This window comes from Epinephelus moara, chromosome 23, assembly GCF_006386435.1.
Source record: "Epinephelus moara isolate mb chromosome 23, YSFRI_EMoa_1.0, whole genome shotgun sequence".
In the NCBI taxonomy this organism is placed as follows: Eukaryota; Metazoa; Chordata; class Actinopteri; order Perciformes; family Serranidae; genus Epinephelus; species Epinephelus moara.
This window is the reverse complement of record NC_065528.1, coordinates 5,905,531-5,922,267: the sequence shown is the minus strand read 5'-3', so window position 1 is coordinate 5,922,267 and position 16,737 is coordinate 5,905,531. Positions and strand designations below refer to the sequence as shown.

The window sequence follows — 16,737 nt, the reverse complement described above, 5'->3', positions numbered from 1 at the left end:
ATCCATAACACAGGGCCCAATGATATGGAAAACGTCCTTAAAAAGACGGGGTGGGATGCTGTCAAGAGGACAGTACGAAGGCCTGAGGTGCTGGACAATATCAGTTAAAGCTGAGAGAGACACTTGTTCAAATGTGTCAAAAACAGCAGGGCAATTGGGAAAGATGGCAGGATCTAATGCAGACGGCAAAAGAGAGGACCTAATATCAGAAATCTTGCCAATAAAAAAAACCTTAGAAAATCTTCACACAGTTTAGGAGAAGGAACAACACCATTGTGGTCACAGGGGTTTAAAAGAGTATTTAAGGTATTAAAAAGAAACTGAGGTTTATGACTATTGACTGACACAAGATTGGATAAAAACAGACTCTTGGCAGCTTTAACAGCTTTCTGATACTGCAATAGACTGTTTTTTAAAATGTCCAAAGAAACGTGTAGATGATCTTTCTTCCACTTCCTCCTTCCTTTAAGGCAATAACCAACAACAAACAGAATGGGTTAGAGGATGAACCTGCTTGTGGCAGCTGCTCTTTGTCTCAGGTGTGTTGCCTCGACACACATTTGGAGGCAGGGCCGGAGTGGGACTCATTTTCAGCTCTGGAGTTTCATGCCTCAGACCGGCCCACTTTAGATCACAACCTGTTATAACCCTACATGTTAAGTCTACAATAGCACTGTTCTCTAAAGCCTTGTAATTCAGTGTATTTTTCTAAAATATTTCCAATTCAGTGCAAGTACTAAAATATTTCCAATTCAGTGCAAGTAAGGGTTGCTTCACAATGTAGATTTATTTCAACATGAGTACACATCTCCAACATTATTCTACACAACACCCTTTTCAACAATATCAGAATCTATATTCTGTTCAAATAAGTAGTGCCCACTCTGGACTTGTGGGCTCATGGCTGGTGCTTGGTGCTGGATCTTGCTTCTGAGGGGCTACAAGACAAAGTTTCCCAGTTATGTGGCGTTGCATCATACTATTATTTAAATTATATAATGTTATGTTATATGTTACAACGCCACACAATTCATTGACTTGATAATTAATTAACTTGAACGGTGGTGGTTGGAGATGTATGCGTAGTCAGATGCAGCTGCTGAGCTCCGTGGAGCCGTTGTCTCGACCTCGGGTGCTGCAGGGACTTTGGCTCTCTCCGTCCACTCTTCTGATAAGGAAGCGTGTCAGTGGTCGATTCCACAAATCGTTGGAGATGTGCATGTAATCAGACCGCCGCTGCAGAGCACCACGGAGCCCATTCTGTTTGTTGTTGGTTATTTCCTTAAAAACTATGACTTTATTTTTATAATATTACGACTTTATTCTCATAATATTACAACTTTATTCTCATAATATTATGACTTTATTCTTATAATATTATGACTTTTTTCTTATTAAATTACGACTTTATTCTCGTAATATTATGACTTTATTCTCGAAATCTCCAAAAAAAAATTTCTTCAATGTGGAATAACAAACCGGGGCTAGCTGGTGTAGTGTAAGATTTAATCATTAATCAGGTAAATGTTTTATATTGCAAAAGTTGATTAAGGTTGAAGTTCATATGATAATGGTTTTATGTATCCATGTGTGGCAGAACACCTTTACACAAGTTTATGTATTCATATATTGGGAACACACACACATACCATAGCATGTACTGCCTGGAAGTGTAATAATGCACACACACACACACTCTAAAGTTTATATTGCATAAAGGCACAGGAGACCTTATAGAAATAGTCCCCAAGTTCCATATGTTTTTAAAAAAAAATAAGGTGAAGCCGAGTTTAAACCTAATGGTGGGAGAGTTTGGGGATTTCCAGGTTGAGGGAAAAAGATTACACCATTAAGACATGCCTGGGCATGTTCGGGACAAAGGCAAAAAGGCCTGCCACCAATAGGTTTGGGCTCAGGTAGGAAGGGCTAAAAGAAAAAGGGTGGAGATTCTCTCGAATCTTCACCAGCATAAAAGGGAGAGCTCAGAAAGTGAAACTTCAGTCTTGCTCCGGAGCCTGACTCATGAGTTGTATGTGTTGAAGCTTGTGAACACATTAAACTCGATTGTACCAGATTCTATTGGTCTCCAGTGTTTCTCTGAGTACCAGTCAACCGAACCTAAGATACTAAACTGACACAGAGGACGATTTGAAGAGAAGGTGAGGACGAGGTCGGGAGCCATCTGGCCCAGGCACCGATTTTCGCTTCATCACTGGGAGCGGCTAGCGGAGCGTTAGCCGCAGCATGACCAGAGGGAGGCACAGCCAGTTAGCCTCCGCTAGCCTCCCAGCTAGCCCCGGCTCTCCATTTGGATCCAACCGGAGCACCGAGCCCCGGTTTGTTATTCAGGTTAAAGTGGAAGAAGCAGTGGGTTCGTCAGGCAGCTGAGTGACGTGGAGCCTACGGAGGAAAAATCGGGACCGTTTGGTAATAGTCCGTGGAGGTGCTGCGGTGCTCGGCTGCACAGATAGGAAACCCCTCGGCTGACTGGATGTCACTCCGCTACTTTGTTTATCTCATGCATTCCTCGGACTGCCATTTTCCCTTTTTGCGTTATTTCCTCTCACGCAGGCGCAGAACGTATGTGCTACTTGGCCGTCGGATGTAGTCTTTGTAGTATGTTCAAATGCAACTGACGCAGGGCGACGTGAGGCGACGTAGACGATGCAACAGTTGGCTTTCGTCGCCGTGAGTTCTTTGATGTCGGTTTGGTGTGTCAGGGCCTTAAAGTGGGAAGAAGCAGCAGGTCTGTCGGGCAGCTGAGTGAAGTGGAGCCTGAAGAGGAAGCACCGGTTAACCCCGGTTCCACTACAGGCAGATTCGCTACAGGGGTGAGGAAATAAAACCTCAACAGCCAATCAGAGTGATCTCTCTCACCGTCAAGCTCCGCTGCCGATTCAACATGCTCAGTCGGCTGAAAAGCCGCCAACGCCGACACCGAAATGCCAACGGTGCGGGACACACCACAATACTAGGGCGACAGACGCTCACCGACGGCCCGACTTTGAGCAACAGCCAACCGTCGGCTTGGTGTGTCAGGGCCTTGAAGTGCTGGCTCTCCCTGCCTCACGCTCTCTAACGTCAGTTGCCAGCTGAACTTCATCTGATCTCTAATATGAAAGCAGTTGACATGAATAAGGTATAGAAAAATACTGATGGGAAAGCCAAGAACAAGCGAAAAACACACAGACAGACTAACTCCTTTCTAGATATTGGAGGTGTGTACTCGTTTTCAAGTTACATGGGTTAATAGAACAATCATGTTGTTTTACAAAAACCTTAAATATTTAGTGTCAAATTGCTTTTTTCCGTTGTTGGAAAGTCCGTCATTTTTTCGCCAGCCAATGTTAGCTAGTAACGTTAATAGTAACAACGTTAAAGTTTACTTAGCAAGAGTGTACAAGTTAGATGTTGAATCACAACGTCAGCTTAACATCAATAGGTCTAGACAGAAAATATGATTATCCTCCCGGACAAAATTATTACCAACTCACATTTCCTTTCTTTCTTTTCTTTCTCATAAATAAGAAAGCACTTAAACTGAGCTGCTGCTGTCGTTTAATCTAGGGTGACCAGATGTCCCGAAAAATTCGGGACAGTCCCAAAATCCAAGCAGTTGTCCCAAATCCCGAATCCTGCCCTAATTGTCCCGAAAATGACACTAGAGCATAGTCTGGAGTAGTTATTGCCTGATAAAACATTAAAAACTGATCATGGTGGTTGAGTCGTCCTGCAGCATTAAAAACTGATCATGGTGGTTGAGTCGTCCTGCAGCTCCAGCCGGCTGCACATTGGCTGCAGCAGTTCCTACATGAATTATGGGTGTTGTAGTTTGAAGAAGAGAAGAGAGCGCAAGTTGCAGCTGCGAGGACAGGGAAAGCGCAGGCAGCCACGAGAAGTGACAGAACGCTTTGTTGCACTTTCAAAATAAAAGCAAGTGAGTTAGAGATTTCAAATATTTTGCTCCTTCGCAGTATAATATTTTGGTGGGACAAATGCGCCTGTCTCCAATATCAGAGGGGACACATCCCCTCCAGTTCCTACGCCCTTGCTATTGTATAATCTGATGGTCTTGCACGTTCGTTTTCTGTCCACAATTAAAATACAAAAGAAGATGGATCAGTGAGTGCCTTTGTTTTGTTTGTTTAAGTGAAAACAATATCCCAATCCCCTATCCCCCAGTTTGGAGACAGTTTTGATTCTGTATTTGGCAGTCAAAACTGGTTAGACTGGTTGCATGTTTCATCACGCCCCTCAATTTGCATTTCAGAGCATCAGCTTCTCTTTCACCAGCTTGTCTCATTACATGGCCTTGAATAAGTTTATGCACATTTAATACCTTGTGTGGTATTCAAGACACATCCTCATCCCAACTTGTCAAATACCATCGCTTTGTCAATGGACCTAAATGTCAAAATATGACTTGTGGCCTCCTGTGTCAGTTTTGGATGCTTGATGATTTTTACATGTATTGTGTCTTTTCATTTAAAATATCTGGGACTTTATAGCTCCTTATTTGATGCTAGTTGTTGGCAACATCAGAAATAGTCGCGTAACATACTGCTGTGAAGAGTGAGTCTGTGTGTCTTTGTCAGAGGGCAACATCCACTGACAGAGCGTTGGTCTTTGACAAGTTCGGTTGTTGCTGGCAGTGTGAGAAACGGTATCTGATAACAACATTATTGACAAAGTTGTCAGTGTTTGATGAGCTGGAGTGAGAATGGGCTGGTAGCCACCAGTGTGTGAACAGTTTTGTGAGGGTTACTTTTAAAACAAATTCCACCACAGATTACTGAATACATGCTAAAATGTAATTTGTAACATATCCCATTAGATTACTTAAGCTATATAACATATTCTAAGTACTTTGAACTACTTTTGAAATACTTCACAATTGTCTTGCCGAACTCATTTCTCTGGGTCTCAGCTGTGCGCTCGACTGGAGACGTAACCACTTAGAAGATGGGCGGGTACTTTCTATTGCTCTACGTTTGTACATTTTAAACAGAAAACGCATTTTATATTGTGATATTTATTAAAATTGTATACAAACAGCAGGTAGGATGTTATTAGCGATGGTCATTTACCAGAAACTTTCAGTTCCCTGGTGATCCCCTCCGGTAAGCTGACACTTTATTCGGGTTTTTTGCAGTTACATGACGAGGTGTTGTATCGATAATTCCTCATTTCAGCTTCACAAATCAGCCGTTTGCTGCGCTTTCAAAGCGAGCAACAGGAATAAATAGAAACAGGGCGTCGGACAAAAGTTCAACTCAATACAGCAGCACTGCGTTGTTCGCAGCCAGTTAGGACATTCCAGTAGAAAACAATGGAATCAAACTGATGTTCAATTGCTTGGACACAGTGTTAAAGCAAATGAAACAAAACAAATAAAGTAATCCCTTCAAGTAATCTATTGTCAAAGACAGTAACTGTTTTCTGAATACTATCAATTTAAAGTGTAACAGAATACAGTTTCACATATTTTGTATTCTAAATAAGTAACTTAGTAACTTCTATTCCCCAACCCTGCGTGTGAATAGGTGGATGTGGCATGTAGTATAAAAGCTCTTTGAGTGGTCAGAAGACTAAAAAGCCACTATATAAATGCAAGTCCATTACCATTTACTAATAAAAAGTAGACTGTGTGAACAGCAGGATACATACTTTCACTTCTCCTTCCTGGAGCTCCTGAGGCTCTCGAGGGTCAGCCAGCCAGGGGTCCATGGGGCTTAACTCGACCAACTGAAGCCCCCCATCATCCAACATCTCTACCTCTGTATGTGACATAACATACATGCTCAGTTGAAGTCAGTCACATTGTTTTGAATGTTTTTAAGCAGGTAATTATATTTTGGCTCACAGATGCCGACTCATTGAGCTTTAAAAACTCACACAGTTACAGAATTTATCAAAAATGCACCCTCCTCACGCTGTGAAGAAGCAGGAAATACTCCAACTAAACAACTCCTCAGCAAAAATCAACTAGAATTATCACCTTGTGGTTGTTTACCTCCACCTACCAGTAAAGTTGCAGTTTACTTGCTTGTCTGTCCAGAGTGCAAATTTGCATTGCCTTGGAAGGGAAGGCATGACCTGCCCTACTCTCACTGGGAGCGGCTAGTAGTCATTGCTGTGGGAGTGGGATTGCTTTGGGTTTAGGTAAGAATGTCAGAGTAAGTCAAAGGTAAGAGTAAGGCAGAGAAGGGTGGGTTATGTCTTTGCTTCCAAGGAAACACAAATTCACATTCAGAGGTGTATGTAGCCATGACAGTAGACAGTGGTTCATATATAGATGTTGCTGGACAGCAGCTACAAATTCTAAAACGTGGATGCTTCAAGCACATTTTCAACCTGACAGCACAGAAGATCTATACAATCAGCACAGTTTCAAGAGGAACACCCAAGATTAGTGTCACCAATTCAGTATCTGACCTTCTGTTCCTGAATTGTGGTGTTAAATAATGCCCAGAGGTGTTTTTTTTTTTTTTTTTTTGCAGAGCATTGTTATGTCACAGTGAACTTGTAGGTGAAGATTCTCTCCAGGTCATGGTAATCGGAAGCGCTATATCGTAGGCAACTGGACTTGCTTGCGTTTCTTGAAGACATTTCGCCTCTCATCCAAGAAGCTTTTTCAGTTCAGTTCTAAGTGACTGGTACAGAGCCTTAAAGCCTGCAACCCTGTACCAGTCGTTTAGAACTGAAGAAGCTTCTTGGATGAGAGGCGAAATGTCTTCAAGAAACGCAAGCAAGTCCAGTTGCCTACGATATAGCACTTACGATGTCACAGTGAAGTTGACCCTTGACCTATTGGGTATAAAATGTCATCACTTCATTGTTATATCCTACTAAATATCAGTGTGAAATTTAGTCATTATTAGCATACAAATTCTTGAGTTGTGACCAAAAACATGTGTTGTGAGGTCACAGTGACCTTTAGCCACCAAAATCAGTTAATTCCTGAGTCCAAGTGGACGTTTGGGCCAAATTTGAAGAAAGTCCCTTGAGACATTCCTGAGATAGTGCCTTTATGTGTTAACTGGAAAACATAACCCCTTCGGCCCATAGACTGTAAAAAAAAAAAAAAAAAGAAATGGACATGGCCATCGTGATGTCACCCATTGATTTGTGAACTCTTGTTATGAGGCCTCAAGTTCGGTATTTCGGCCCTTGCCATCTTGGTTTTTTGGAGCCAGAAGGGACTATATTTTCTAAACTTAGTTTGAGTTGTAAACCCTTACAGTAACCCAATCAAAAATCTTTGTTGTCAGGAGTTATGAAATATAGGCTAGATCACACGTAAATATATTTATTAGAGACTCAAACAAAGTATTAACACAAATTGAACTTACCGAGCTCATCCTGCAGGAAGCTGTCTGGTGGATTCACATATGTCATTGTTGACACGTTTAACTTCCAGTTGTGTTTAGTGCATTTAACAGTCCTGTTGAAACAGAGCAGCATCTCAGCTGTAATGAACATTTCTATTAAAACATCATCATCCCTGCTGTGTGCTTCTGCCAGAGGGATCTCACCTGCCATCCAGGTCTTCGATGTCTTTGATGAAAAGCCCTCCCTGATGTTTGCATTGGTTCTTGCATGCCTTCAGGTTATCATTGCTCTTGTATATGATGTAACATTTACCGTCCTCTGGGTTTTTCTTGAAATTGACTCCCTCTTTGAGTGAGTCCACTGCTTCAGCATCCAGTGATAGCAACACCTTTGCTCTTTGAGAGATCATTTTACCTGAACTGTAGACACCATAAAAAATTCAGGTTCAATTTTAAGTGGAGTTGAAATGTGAGCACAGAATTTAGCGCATGATTACTCCCTGTAGCAAAGCTGAATTATGTACACTTCTGAAACAAGATCATACAACAACAGAAATACCCTCCACCCTCTTTTTGGATTTATCAACTAGATGCATTAAAGTATCCTGGTCTCAATTGAGACAATGACTTCTCACAGTTCATGTTTTAAACCTATACACAGACATATAGATAATATGCATCATAGATGAAAAATATATTTATTATTATTATTATTATTATAATTATAATTATTGTCACCATCATTATTATTTTCTTTGTAATCATGTTATTATCTGGGTCATGTGATTGCCTGTCATATTTTGCTTCTACTTTTTATGATGAGGCCACACCTTTGTCTTTTTTTATAAGCCCTGTCAAAGCCAAACCAACAGTTGTCGAAACATGTTAGTTCTAATGATTTAGCCGCTACAATGAAGGCTTTTTATATTTTCTCCCTCTTTGATATATTTTAGGAGTGCCTGGACTGCCTTCCTGTGTTTCCTATTTGACAATGACCTCCTAATTTTTTTTTTTTTTTTTTTTTTACTGTCAATCATATTTCTTATTTAGCACTTTAGGGAAGACCTTTCCTTGGTGAGTCTATTACGCACGGCAGATCCGCTGCTTACGCACCCAGCATCAGATTGTGCTTATGTGCGCATCAAATGTGTCTTTTTGATGACTTATTCCACACAGTTTTTCTGCACATCCACGGGCGTGTTGGAGACGGGATGGACTGAAAACAATTCACACAGCTCCACGAAAAAGTTATAATCTCTTATAACTGTCTGTTCCTGTCAGTCTTTCACCTGGTGTGCCCATCCTTCACACCGTTAAGCGGGGAACCGGTGCGCGTCATCCATTTATGAACGAGGCTGACAAAATGTCGCCTGCAGCACCACATTTTTAAACATAATACAGGAATGTGTGCTGCTGTGAAGAGCAATATGATGTGACAGCGATTGTTCGGGTTCCAAACTAAATTTTAAACATTGCCGTCCCACATCTCAGATACCAACAAGTTTCCTCTGAGGAAAACTGTCTGCAGTTCCCAAACAGTCCTCGTGGCATGATGGGAAAAGCCGTTAACTATTTAACTGTTGTTAAGTAGGGCAAAAATAGTGAATGTAATGTCATCATCAACCATTGTTTATTTAGGGAAAAATGACTGAGCATTAAGCTGAGTTAACATGCAATGGGCTAGAAGGATACAAATAGGCCTATACATTTGCAATTAAGTAGTGAAAAAAACTCCATAAAAACAAAATAAGTAGCAGCAATATCAAGAATTATAAACAGCAATAAAAAACAGTAAAAAGAGACGAAAAAGTTAAATAATTAAGAATTGAGTCTGCCATAAAGGACAGATAAATACCAACAACAATAAAAAATAGTAATATGTAGAAAATAATTTATGTCAATTAACAAAAGCAGCAACACTGTAAAACAACCATATCATCTTGAAATGATCTACCGATACTCCAATGTGCCATCATTTTCACAGCTTTTGATATATCCTACCTACCTATACTACCACCCGGTGTCCAACGGGTTGCACACAGGTGCGCAAAGTGAGTTTGACCACTGGATTACCCACTGTGCTTGGCACACTCCCGACGCACTCGGCAGGGCGCACCGGGCCATTTGGTTCACAACAATAAAGCCTGTGGTGTCTACTTGTGCGCAAAGTTGGGGAGAGTGTTGTCCCCCCCTCAAAAGTGACAAAGCAGCATCCTGATTCAGGTATTAATAACTCATACAAACACTGCCTGCAGGAGTTCACCTTTCACCTTCTCTCCCTGTCTCTGTCACTATCTCAAACACGCCGATGCGCTCAGTCTGCGTCCTGACAACTGTGCTCCTGTAATGCATCAAGGAAAACTGGAGAAACCAGTGTGCCAGCGCACACCAGGATACTCACACACCACACCAGGACACTAACTTATTCTTTTATCAGTTTATCAGATGATACTGAAATTCTTTGTCGGCTTATCAGCTGATAATAAAATAAGTCTCCTGGTTTTGACGTGCATGTATATATATATATATATATATATATATTAAAAATTTCATTATTTTTTATTAACTACTGACTAGATTTCTCCATAGGTTAACTTAGGTACAAATTTACAAACTTAGGTTAACATATGTATATATATTTATATATATATATAAAATATACACACACACATACATATATATATATATATATATATATATATGTATATATACACATGTTAACCTAAGTTTGACTAACTAAGTTAACCTATGGAGAAATCTAGTTAGTAGTTAATAAAAAATAATGATATTTTTAATTGACAATGTGCATATAATATAAAATGATGATAAATATAATACAAAAGAAAAAGCACATTCCTGCAAAAAATACCATTCCATTGAGTTTATTGCAAAAAGTGCCCATTTCTTTACAGGTGCCTCAGTCAGCCAGGTAAAACATCTAAAATACTAAAATAGCAATGCTAAAATAAAATTCTAAAATAGCATGCAACAACTTGCCAATAATCCAATAATCAATGCTTATGTCTAAATGTGGAGGGCTCAATTACACTTGACAATAAAGGCAAATAAAAGTATTTAACGACTTAAAACACTAAGCAAATATAAATGTAGTTGAACCACCAGCTACTCCCCAACACAACAACAAAGAAATAACACACAAATTAACTTTCTCCAAACAACTCTCACCGGATTTGTAGCAGGCTGATGGACAGCAAAAGCAGTCTCACAGGTGCAGCAGCTTCCAGCAGCAACCTCAACCTCTTTCTCTGACTTCTCCCACCTGGCATATATACCTATGGTCTGTACCAGCACCATTATACAGTGAGGGGTACATAGGCAATGTGGCAATGTCTTTAAAACATATATTTACAATTAATCCTTACCAATATTTCCATATACAAACTATAAATGACTATTGCCTTATACAGACTAAGTAAAATGCATAATAAACTGAAGAAATACCAAACAAAGCCAAACATAAGCAAAAACCCCTCTACCCCCTCCCCTCCTTCTTCCTTGACCACTTGGTTCAGCCTCACAATGTAACTGACATCTGCTGGATTCCTGTGGCTGCATTCTCTCTGTCCATACATGAAAGCACACCTCCAGAAGAGGACCTCAGAGAGAGTGATCAGTTGGGGTTGCCAAAATAAAAGCACAGCATTATAAAAAAAAAGGAACTTCCTGTATTTGTCTGTTGAAGTGAACTTTACACAGTCATTGGGCATGTATGGGGGTTTTTTTGTATTTTTTACATAAAACTCGGGTTGCTTTCCACCAAAGAAGGAATAGATGGATACATTGGAAAACAAATAAAATGTTAAATAAAAATAAATTCACTATCTGACAGGCTTTTCTGTTCCAGTTTTTCTAATATATCCTGTAGGTCTGTAGGCTTTGTATGTCAAGGTTCACTGCTTAGCAGATTTTTTTAGGAAAATCTCATTGATAGCTTGATATTTTACTGTCATATAACTAATCCTAGTAAATATTTACTTGAGAAGATACCTTTGCTTCACTGAAGTGAGTCTGCAGTTGGCCTTTTTCTAATGATTTGTAAAAAGCAGTAAAGCACTAAGCTTAGTATTGACGCTTGATCTATAATAGTTTGAGCTGAAAGTGTACAAGGGCATGTGTCCTCCATTTAATTTACCCCCTGCCCAATTTGCCTCTGCTCTCCAAGTGGCCTCTGTGTGACGTATGCTGTGATATTATACCAAGGGCTGAGGGGAAGTGGAACTGCTAATGAAACACAATGCATTTTTGGCCATTTCCAGCCACTCGACTTTAATTAACTTCTCCTCGAGGATTAATCAGATCAATTTCAAATTGTGGGCGCCACAGTGGTGCAGTGGTTAACATTGTCACCTCACAGCAAGAGGGTTCCTGGTTTGAACCCAGGGTTCCAGCCTCCCCGCGACCCCCAACCGGATAAGCGGTTACGGAAAATGAACGAATGACTTCAAATTGGGTCAGCACAATCTAAAGACATTATGGCCCAATTGTTGATAAACGCTAGCTAAAATGCCCTCTTTGGAGCCAAAACACACGCTAAAGTGCCCTCTTTGGAGCCAAAACACACGCTAAAGTGCCCTCCTGGGAGCCAAAACGCACACTAAAGTGCCCTCTTGGGAGCCAAAACACACGCTAAAGTGCCCTCCTGGTTGGCAAAACACACTAAACTGCCTTCTTGGGTGGAAAAAACACACTAAACTGCCCTCTTGGCTGGTTAAAACATGATAAACTGCCCTATTGAGTGGTAAAAACACGTGCAGGGATTTATTTCCTTCATACATCCATGTCTCTGTGTGTTCTTCACAGTCCAGCATTTAATCTACACAGTTCTCGTGGATGCTGATCCTAACTTGAGTAGTCTGTCTAGTTAGTCTGTTTTAAGGCTATATAATGTGCCATTTGTATAATATATTGTTGTTTATTAAATAGCGATGATGTGAAGGTGATGAAGGAGACTCCACTGACACCATTTTACTTGTATATAGAAAAGGTTTATTACAAGAAGTACAGCATCAAATCAAGCATCTAGATTGCCTGAGAGAGTGTTCGAAGCCAATATGAACTGCTCTGAAAAACAGCTCCAAGTACCCTGCCTATATAGGGATTGGTTGTTTTTGTGAACTTTGAGACAAAATGTGACAGGTGACAGAAAGACAATCTAGATGGAATCCAACCTTTCATCTTACTTATCTATCCTTGACCTAGGCCATAATAAATCTTGACCTGGGCCCCTAACTGATCATAACAGACCCAGGCCATCACATAACATGTGGCACGTCAGATACTACAATATAAACATGTCTAAAGTGCCCTCGAAAACATGCAGTACTGGCGAGAACGCGCTGTATGTGCCCTTTTTTTTCTTTTCGCCCTTGCCCTTCAAAAAGTCTGTGCACGCCACTGCCTGCCCTGTCTTATGGATGAGCTTCGACCAAATAGCCAGCGAATGGGCAGTAGATCACCAGCTGCAGGGACTTTACCAGCTTTGTAATTCAGCAGCTGCTTCCTTTCATCCATCCATCCATTTTCATCAGCTTCTCAGGGGGTGAGTCACAGGCACAACAGGCCCCCAGATGTCCCTCTCCTCAGATTTGCTTTCCAGCTCCTCCTGGGGGACCCCAAGGCATTCTCCAGGAATCTGGGCACAGACACCATCAGCTTCATACCAGCAGTATGGTACACACTGAACATACCTGACCATGGGTGTATTGCACCACTGCATATTTGGCAGACTATTTCCTTTGCATCTCACTTAGGTTCAGTTCAGAGTTTAATTGTCTATGGATCCCTCACAGAGCCTGCTTCTCAGTTTGTGGACTTCCATATTAAGCCTTTGGCCCAACAACTGCCATCATATAATGCCGCTGAAGAAAAAGAAATAGAGAAGGAAAGAAAAAAATCAAGCGAAAAATGGCACAAGGAACTGACACCTGAAGAGCTTCAAGTGATAGGAGGAGAAAGATGAGATAGCCCAAATACAAAAAGACAACAAAATGGGCTACTGTCCAATACTGTACTGTACTACTACTACTATAGGTACTGACGGACTTTCTCTGCCAAAAACAAAAGAACGCAGATTTAAATACACACTCGGCAGTCATGCTTAATGACATTTTACGCGAGTTTTATGCCTCGGTTCAGTCCACTAAGCCTGGGTGAGTACAAAACTTTCACCAAAAGTTGTCGAATCCGGTCGGTTTTAATGCACTTCGCGGAGGCAGACAACATTATTTATTTAACTCCCCGACGGGAGTTATTTTCCCAGTATTCACCGGCTCATTATACATTATCCCTTACATATATTATTGTTCAGATTAGATATTTGACCCTACTTGTATGTGCCCCTGTATCAAGGGGCCTAGCTTGTCCCCCCATTGAAACTGGCCTAGAACCGCCACTGGCAGAGAGAAGCCAGAGAAGAGCAAAGACTCAAAATAATGGAAAAAGTATCATATGCAGAAGCACCGAAGAAAGTAAGGGGAACAGGAGCAAACAGTGTAATGATGTCTAATGTGGTGGGTCAAAGAAGTGCAGCATAATGGGAAAGAAGCATATCAGGGAATTATGTTCAAACACATGCCAAAGTACCTGAAAAAAGTGGTTGTAGCCATAAATGTGTAGTCAACGATTCCACATTGGTAGTGAATAAAGTAAATTTTGTGGCATTCATCTGTCATAAAAACAAAAGAATTGATGTGCTCGACTCACCGTTTGAAAAATCACAGGGTGGCGACCCAAAACTCACAAACTAAATAAATCCAAATGTCAGCACTCACAAATATCATATATATCAGTCTTTTAATAACGCACAGCAGTATCACAAACGGACGCGTTTCAGCACTTGGCTTTCCTTAGCGTCATACCATCAACGTTGCAGCTCAGTTGAAAAAGAAAAGTGACAGAATCAAGACCATTGTGGAGGCTGCAGGAAGATTCCTTGATATAAAAGAGATTAAAGCAGACAGATACATCAACTACTGACAATGACAGAGAATGGTCAGGACGACTGTTAAATTGTTATGTATGGTACTCTACATATTATAGAGGAATGCAAGGAGTCTTATAGCCAATGGACAAGAATTCAAAAAGTATATATATGAGTTGGAAAATGTACCAGATGTGATATGGGTACAAGAAACTTGGTTACGACCTCATTTAGATTTTGTGATACCAGGATTTAGTTCTATAAGACATGATAGAGCTAACAATCAAAATGGTGGAGGGTGTGCTACATTTCTCAAAAATGGGTTGGCTTACAGAAAAATTGATTCCACTGATGATGTAGAATGTATTATAGTAGAAATTTGCTGTCCAAGGAGTGAAGGAAATATCAAATTGATAAATTTCTATAATCCGTGTAAAAATTTAACTGTTGAAATGTTTAAAGAAATTGCAGGGGAGATACGTAGAAAGGAAGTGTGGTGTGGTGATTTTAATGCACACAACAGTTTATGGGGTGGTAATCATACAGACAAGAATGGAACTATGGTGGAAGAATTATTGGATGAAAGGTCACTTGTGTGTATTAATGATGGAAAAGGCACAAGAGTGGATGTGAGAAGCGGCACAGTATCATGTCTGGATCTTACATTAGGATCAGATAATCTGGTCAATGCTTGTGAATGGCATGTAAAGGAAGAATCAAATGTAGGAAGTGATCATTTCCCAGTGCTCGCCATAATAAATGAAAATGCATGTATACAAGAAGGGGTTACAATTACCAGATGGTGTTTTAGTAAAGCTTATTAAACATTTCGAGCACATTGTAAGGAATCAGCTCAGTTGCTAACATTAGAGGGAAATATAGAGGAATGCACAAATCAACTGACAGAACATATTATCAATGCTGCAAATATGAGTATACCAAAAAGAATTACACATGGTGGGAAAAAAGTAGTTCCTTGGTGGAATGAGGAGTGTAGTAAGGCTGTAAAACAATGAAACAAAGCATTTAGAGTTCTGAGGAAAAATATGACACAAGATCTTATTGATTTTTGTTGATTACCAAAGGAAAAGGGCAGTGGCACGTAGAGTAATTAAGTATACCAAAAGGTGGACATGGAGAGATTTTTGTTCCACTGTTGGTAGAGGAGTTAAGTTAGGGGATGTGTGGTCAATGTTTGAACAAATGAGTGCGAAAAGAAAGTCAGTTAGAATTCCAGCATTGGTGGATGGAGAGAAAATGGCAGTGTCAGACAAGGAGAAGGCAGATGTATTAGGAAAGGCATTTGCTGCAGTTCATCGTGGATCACCTAGATGATATTCACAGACAACTGAAAGAGCATGTACTTAGAGAAAATGTGAATGTGAGGGAGAAAAGAGAGACTGATAGGACAACTTTAGATATGGAGTTCACAATGTCAGAACTCAAAATAGTCTTAAGTCATACTGGATATACAGCTCCAGGACAAGATCATTTATGTTATGCAATGTTCCGTCAACATCCCGAGGAATCATTAAACTTAGTGTTGAGACTTTTTAATAAAATATGGAGGGAGGGAGAAATGCCAAATAGCTGGATAGAGCAATAATTCTACCACTCAACAAGCCAGGGACAGATCCTGCTAAAAGTGGTAATTATAGACCAATAGCATTAACATCTCACTTATGTAAATGGATGGAGAAGATAATAGTTCACAGGTTGTCATATGTTCTGGAACAGAGAGGGTTATTAAGTAATAATCAGAATGGATTTAGAAAAGGGAGGTCCACAATAGATGCTTTAGTTAGAGTGACTAGTGAGGTTGAGAAGACATTGGAAATGAAAGAAAGAATGATAACAGTATAATTTGATATAGAGAAAGCATATGATTCTATGTGGCGGGAAGGTTTGTTTATCAAATTAAGTAAAATGGGAATTGGAGGCAGAATATACAACTGGATTATGGACTTTTTAACAGGAAGGAGGTTTAAAGTCAAGGTTGGAGCAGAGGTATCCAAGGATTTTGAAATAGTAAATGGTATTCCTCAGGGAAGTGCAATTAGTCCATTGTTATTTAACATAATGATAAATGATATCCTCAACGCATTCAGTTCAAAGTCCTTCTCCTCACCTTCAAAGCCCTCCATAACCAGGCCCCATCTTACCTCACTGACCTGTTGCACCGTCACACCCCCTCCCGCAGTCTCCGCTCCTCTGATGCAAATCTCCTCTCTCTACCACACAGGACCAAGAACAAAACCTGGGGTGACAAAGCCTTCTCCACTGCTGCCCTCTCTCTCTGGAACTCTCTCCCCCAACACATCTGTAACTGTACAGACTTAAACTCCTTCAAATCTTTGGTCAAAACCCACCTGTTCAGGCTCGCATTCAATCCTAATTCAATCAATCAATCAATCAATTTTATTTATAAAGCCCAATATCACAAATCACAATTTGCCTCACAGGGCT

At 40.4% G+C, this 16,737-nt stretch overlaps 1 protein-coding gene across 1 annotated transcript in view; it reads right to left on the bottom strand.

Annotated features, from left to right (window-relative positions):
• The window catches only part of cmah (cytidine monophospho-N-acetylneuraminic acid hydroxylase), a 39,530-nt gene extending 28,914 nt beyond the window's left edge, over positions 1-10,616 (bottom strand). The window contains exons 1-4 of the mRNA XM_050035986.1: positions 10,518-10,616; positions 7,536-7,751; positions 7,353-7,444; positions 5,668-5,777 (exon numbers count right to left, since the gene is read on the bottom strand). Of these exons, the coding sequence (XP_049891943.1) occupies positions 5,668-5,777; positions 7,353-7,444; positions 7,536-7,741 (408 nt within the window). The 5' untranslated portion in view covers positions 7,742-7,751; positions 10,518-10,616. The remainder of the gene's footprint in view (positions 1-5,667; positions 5,778-7,352; positions 7,445-7,535; positions 7,752-10,517) is intronic.
• Positions 10,617-16,737: the final 6,121 nt, after the last annotated feature.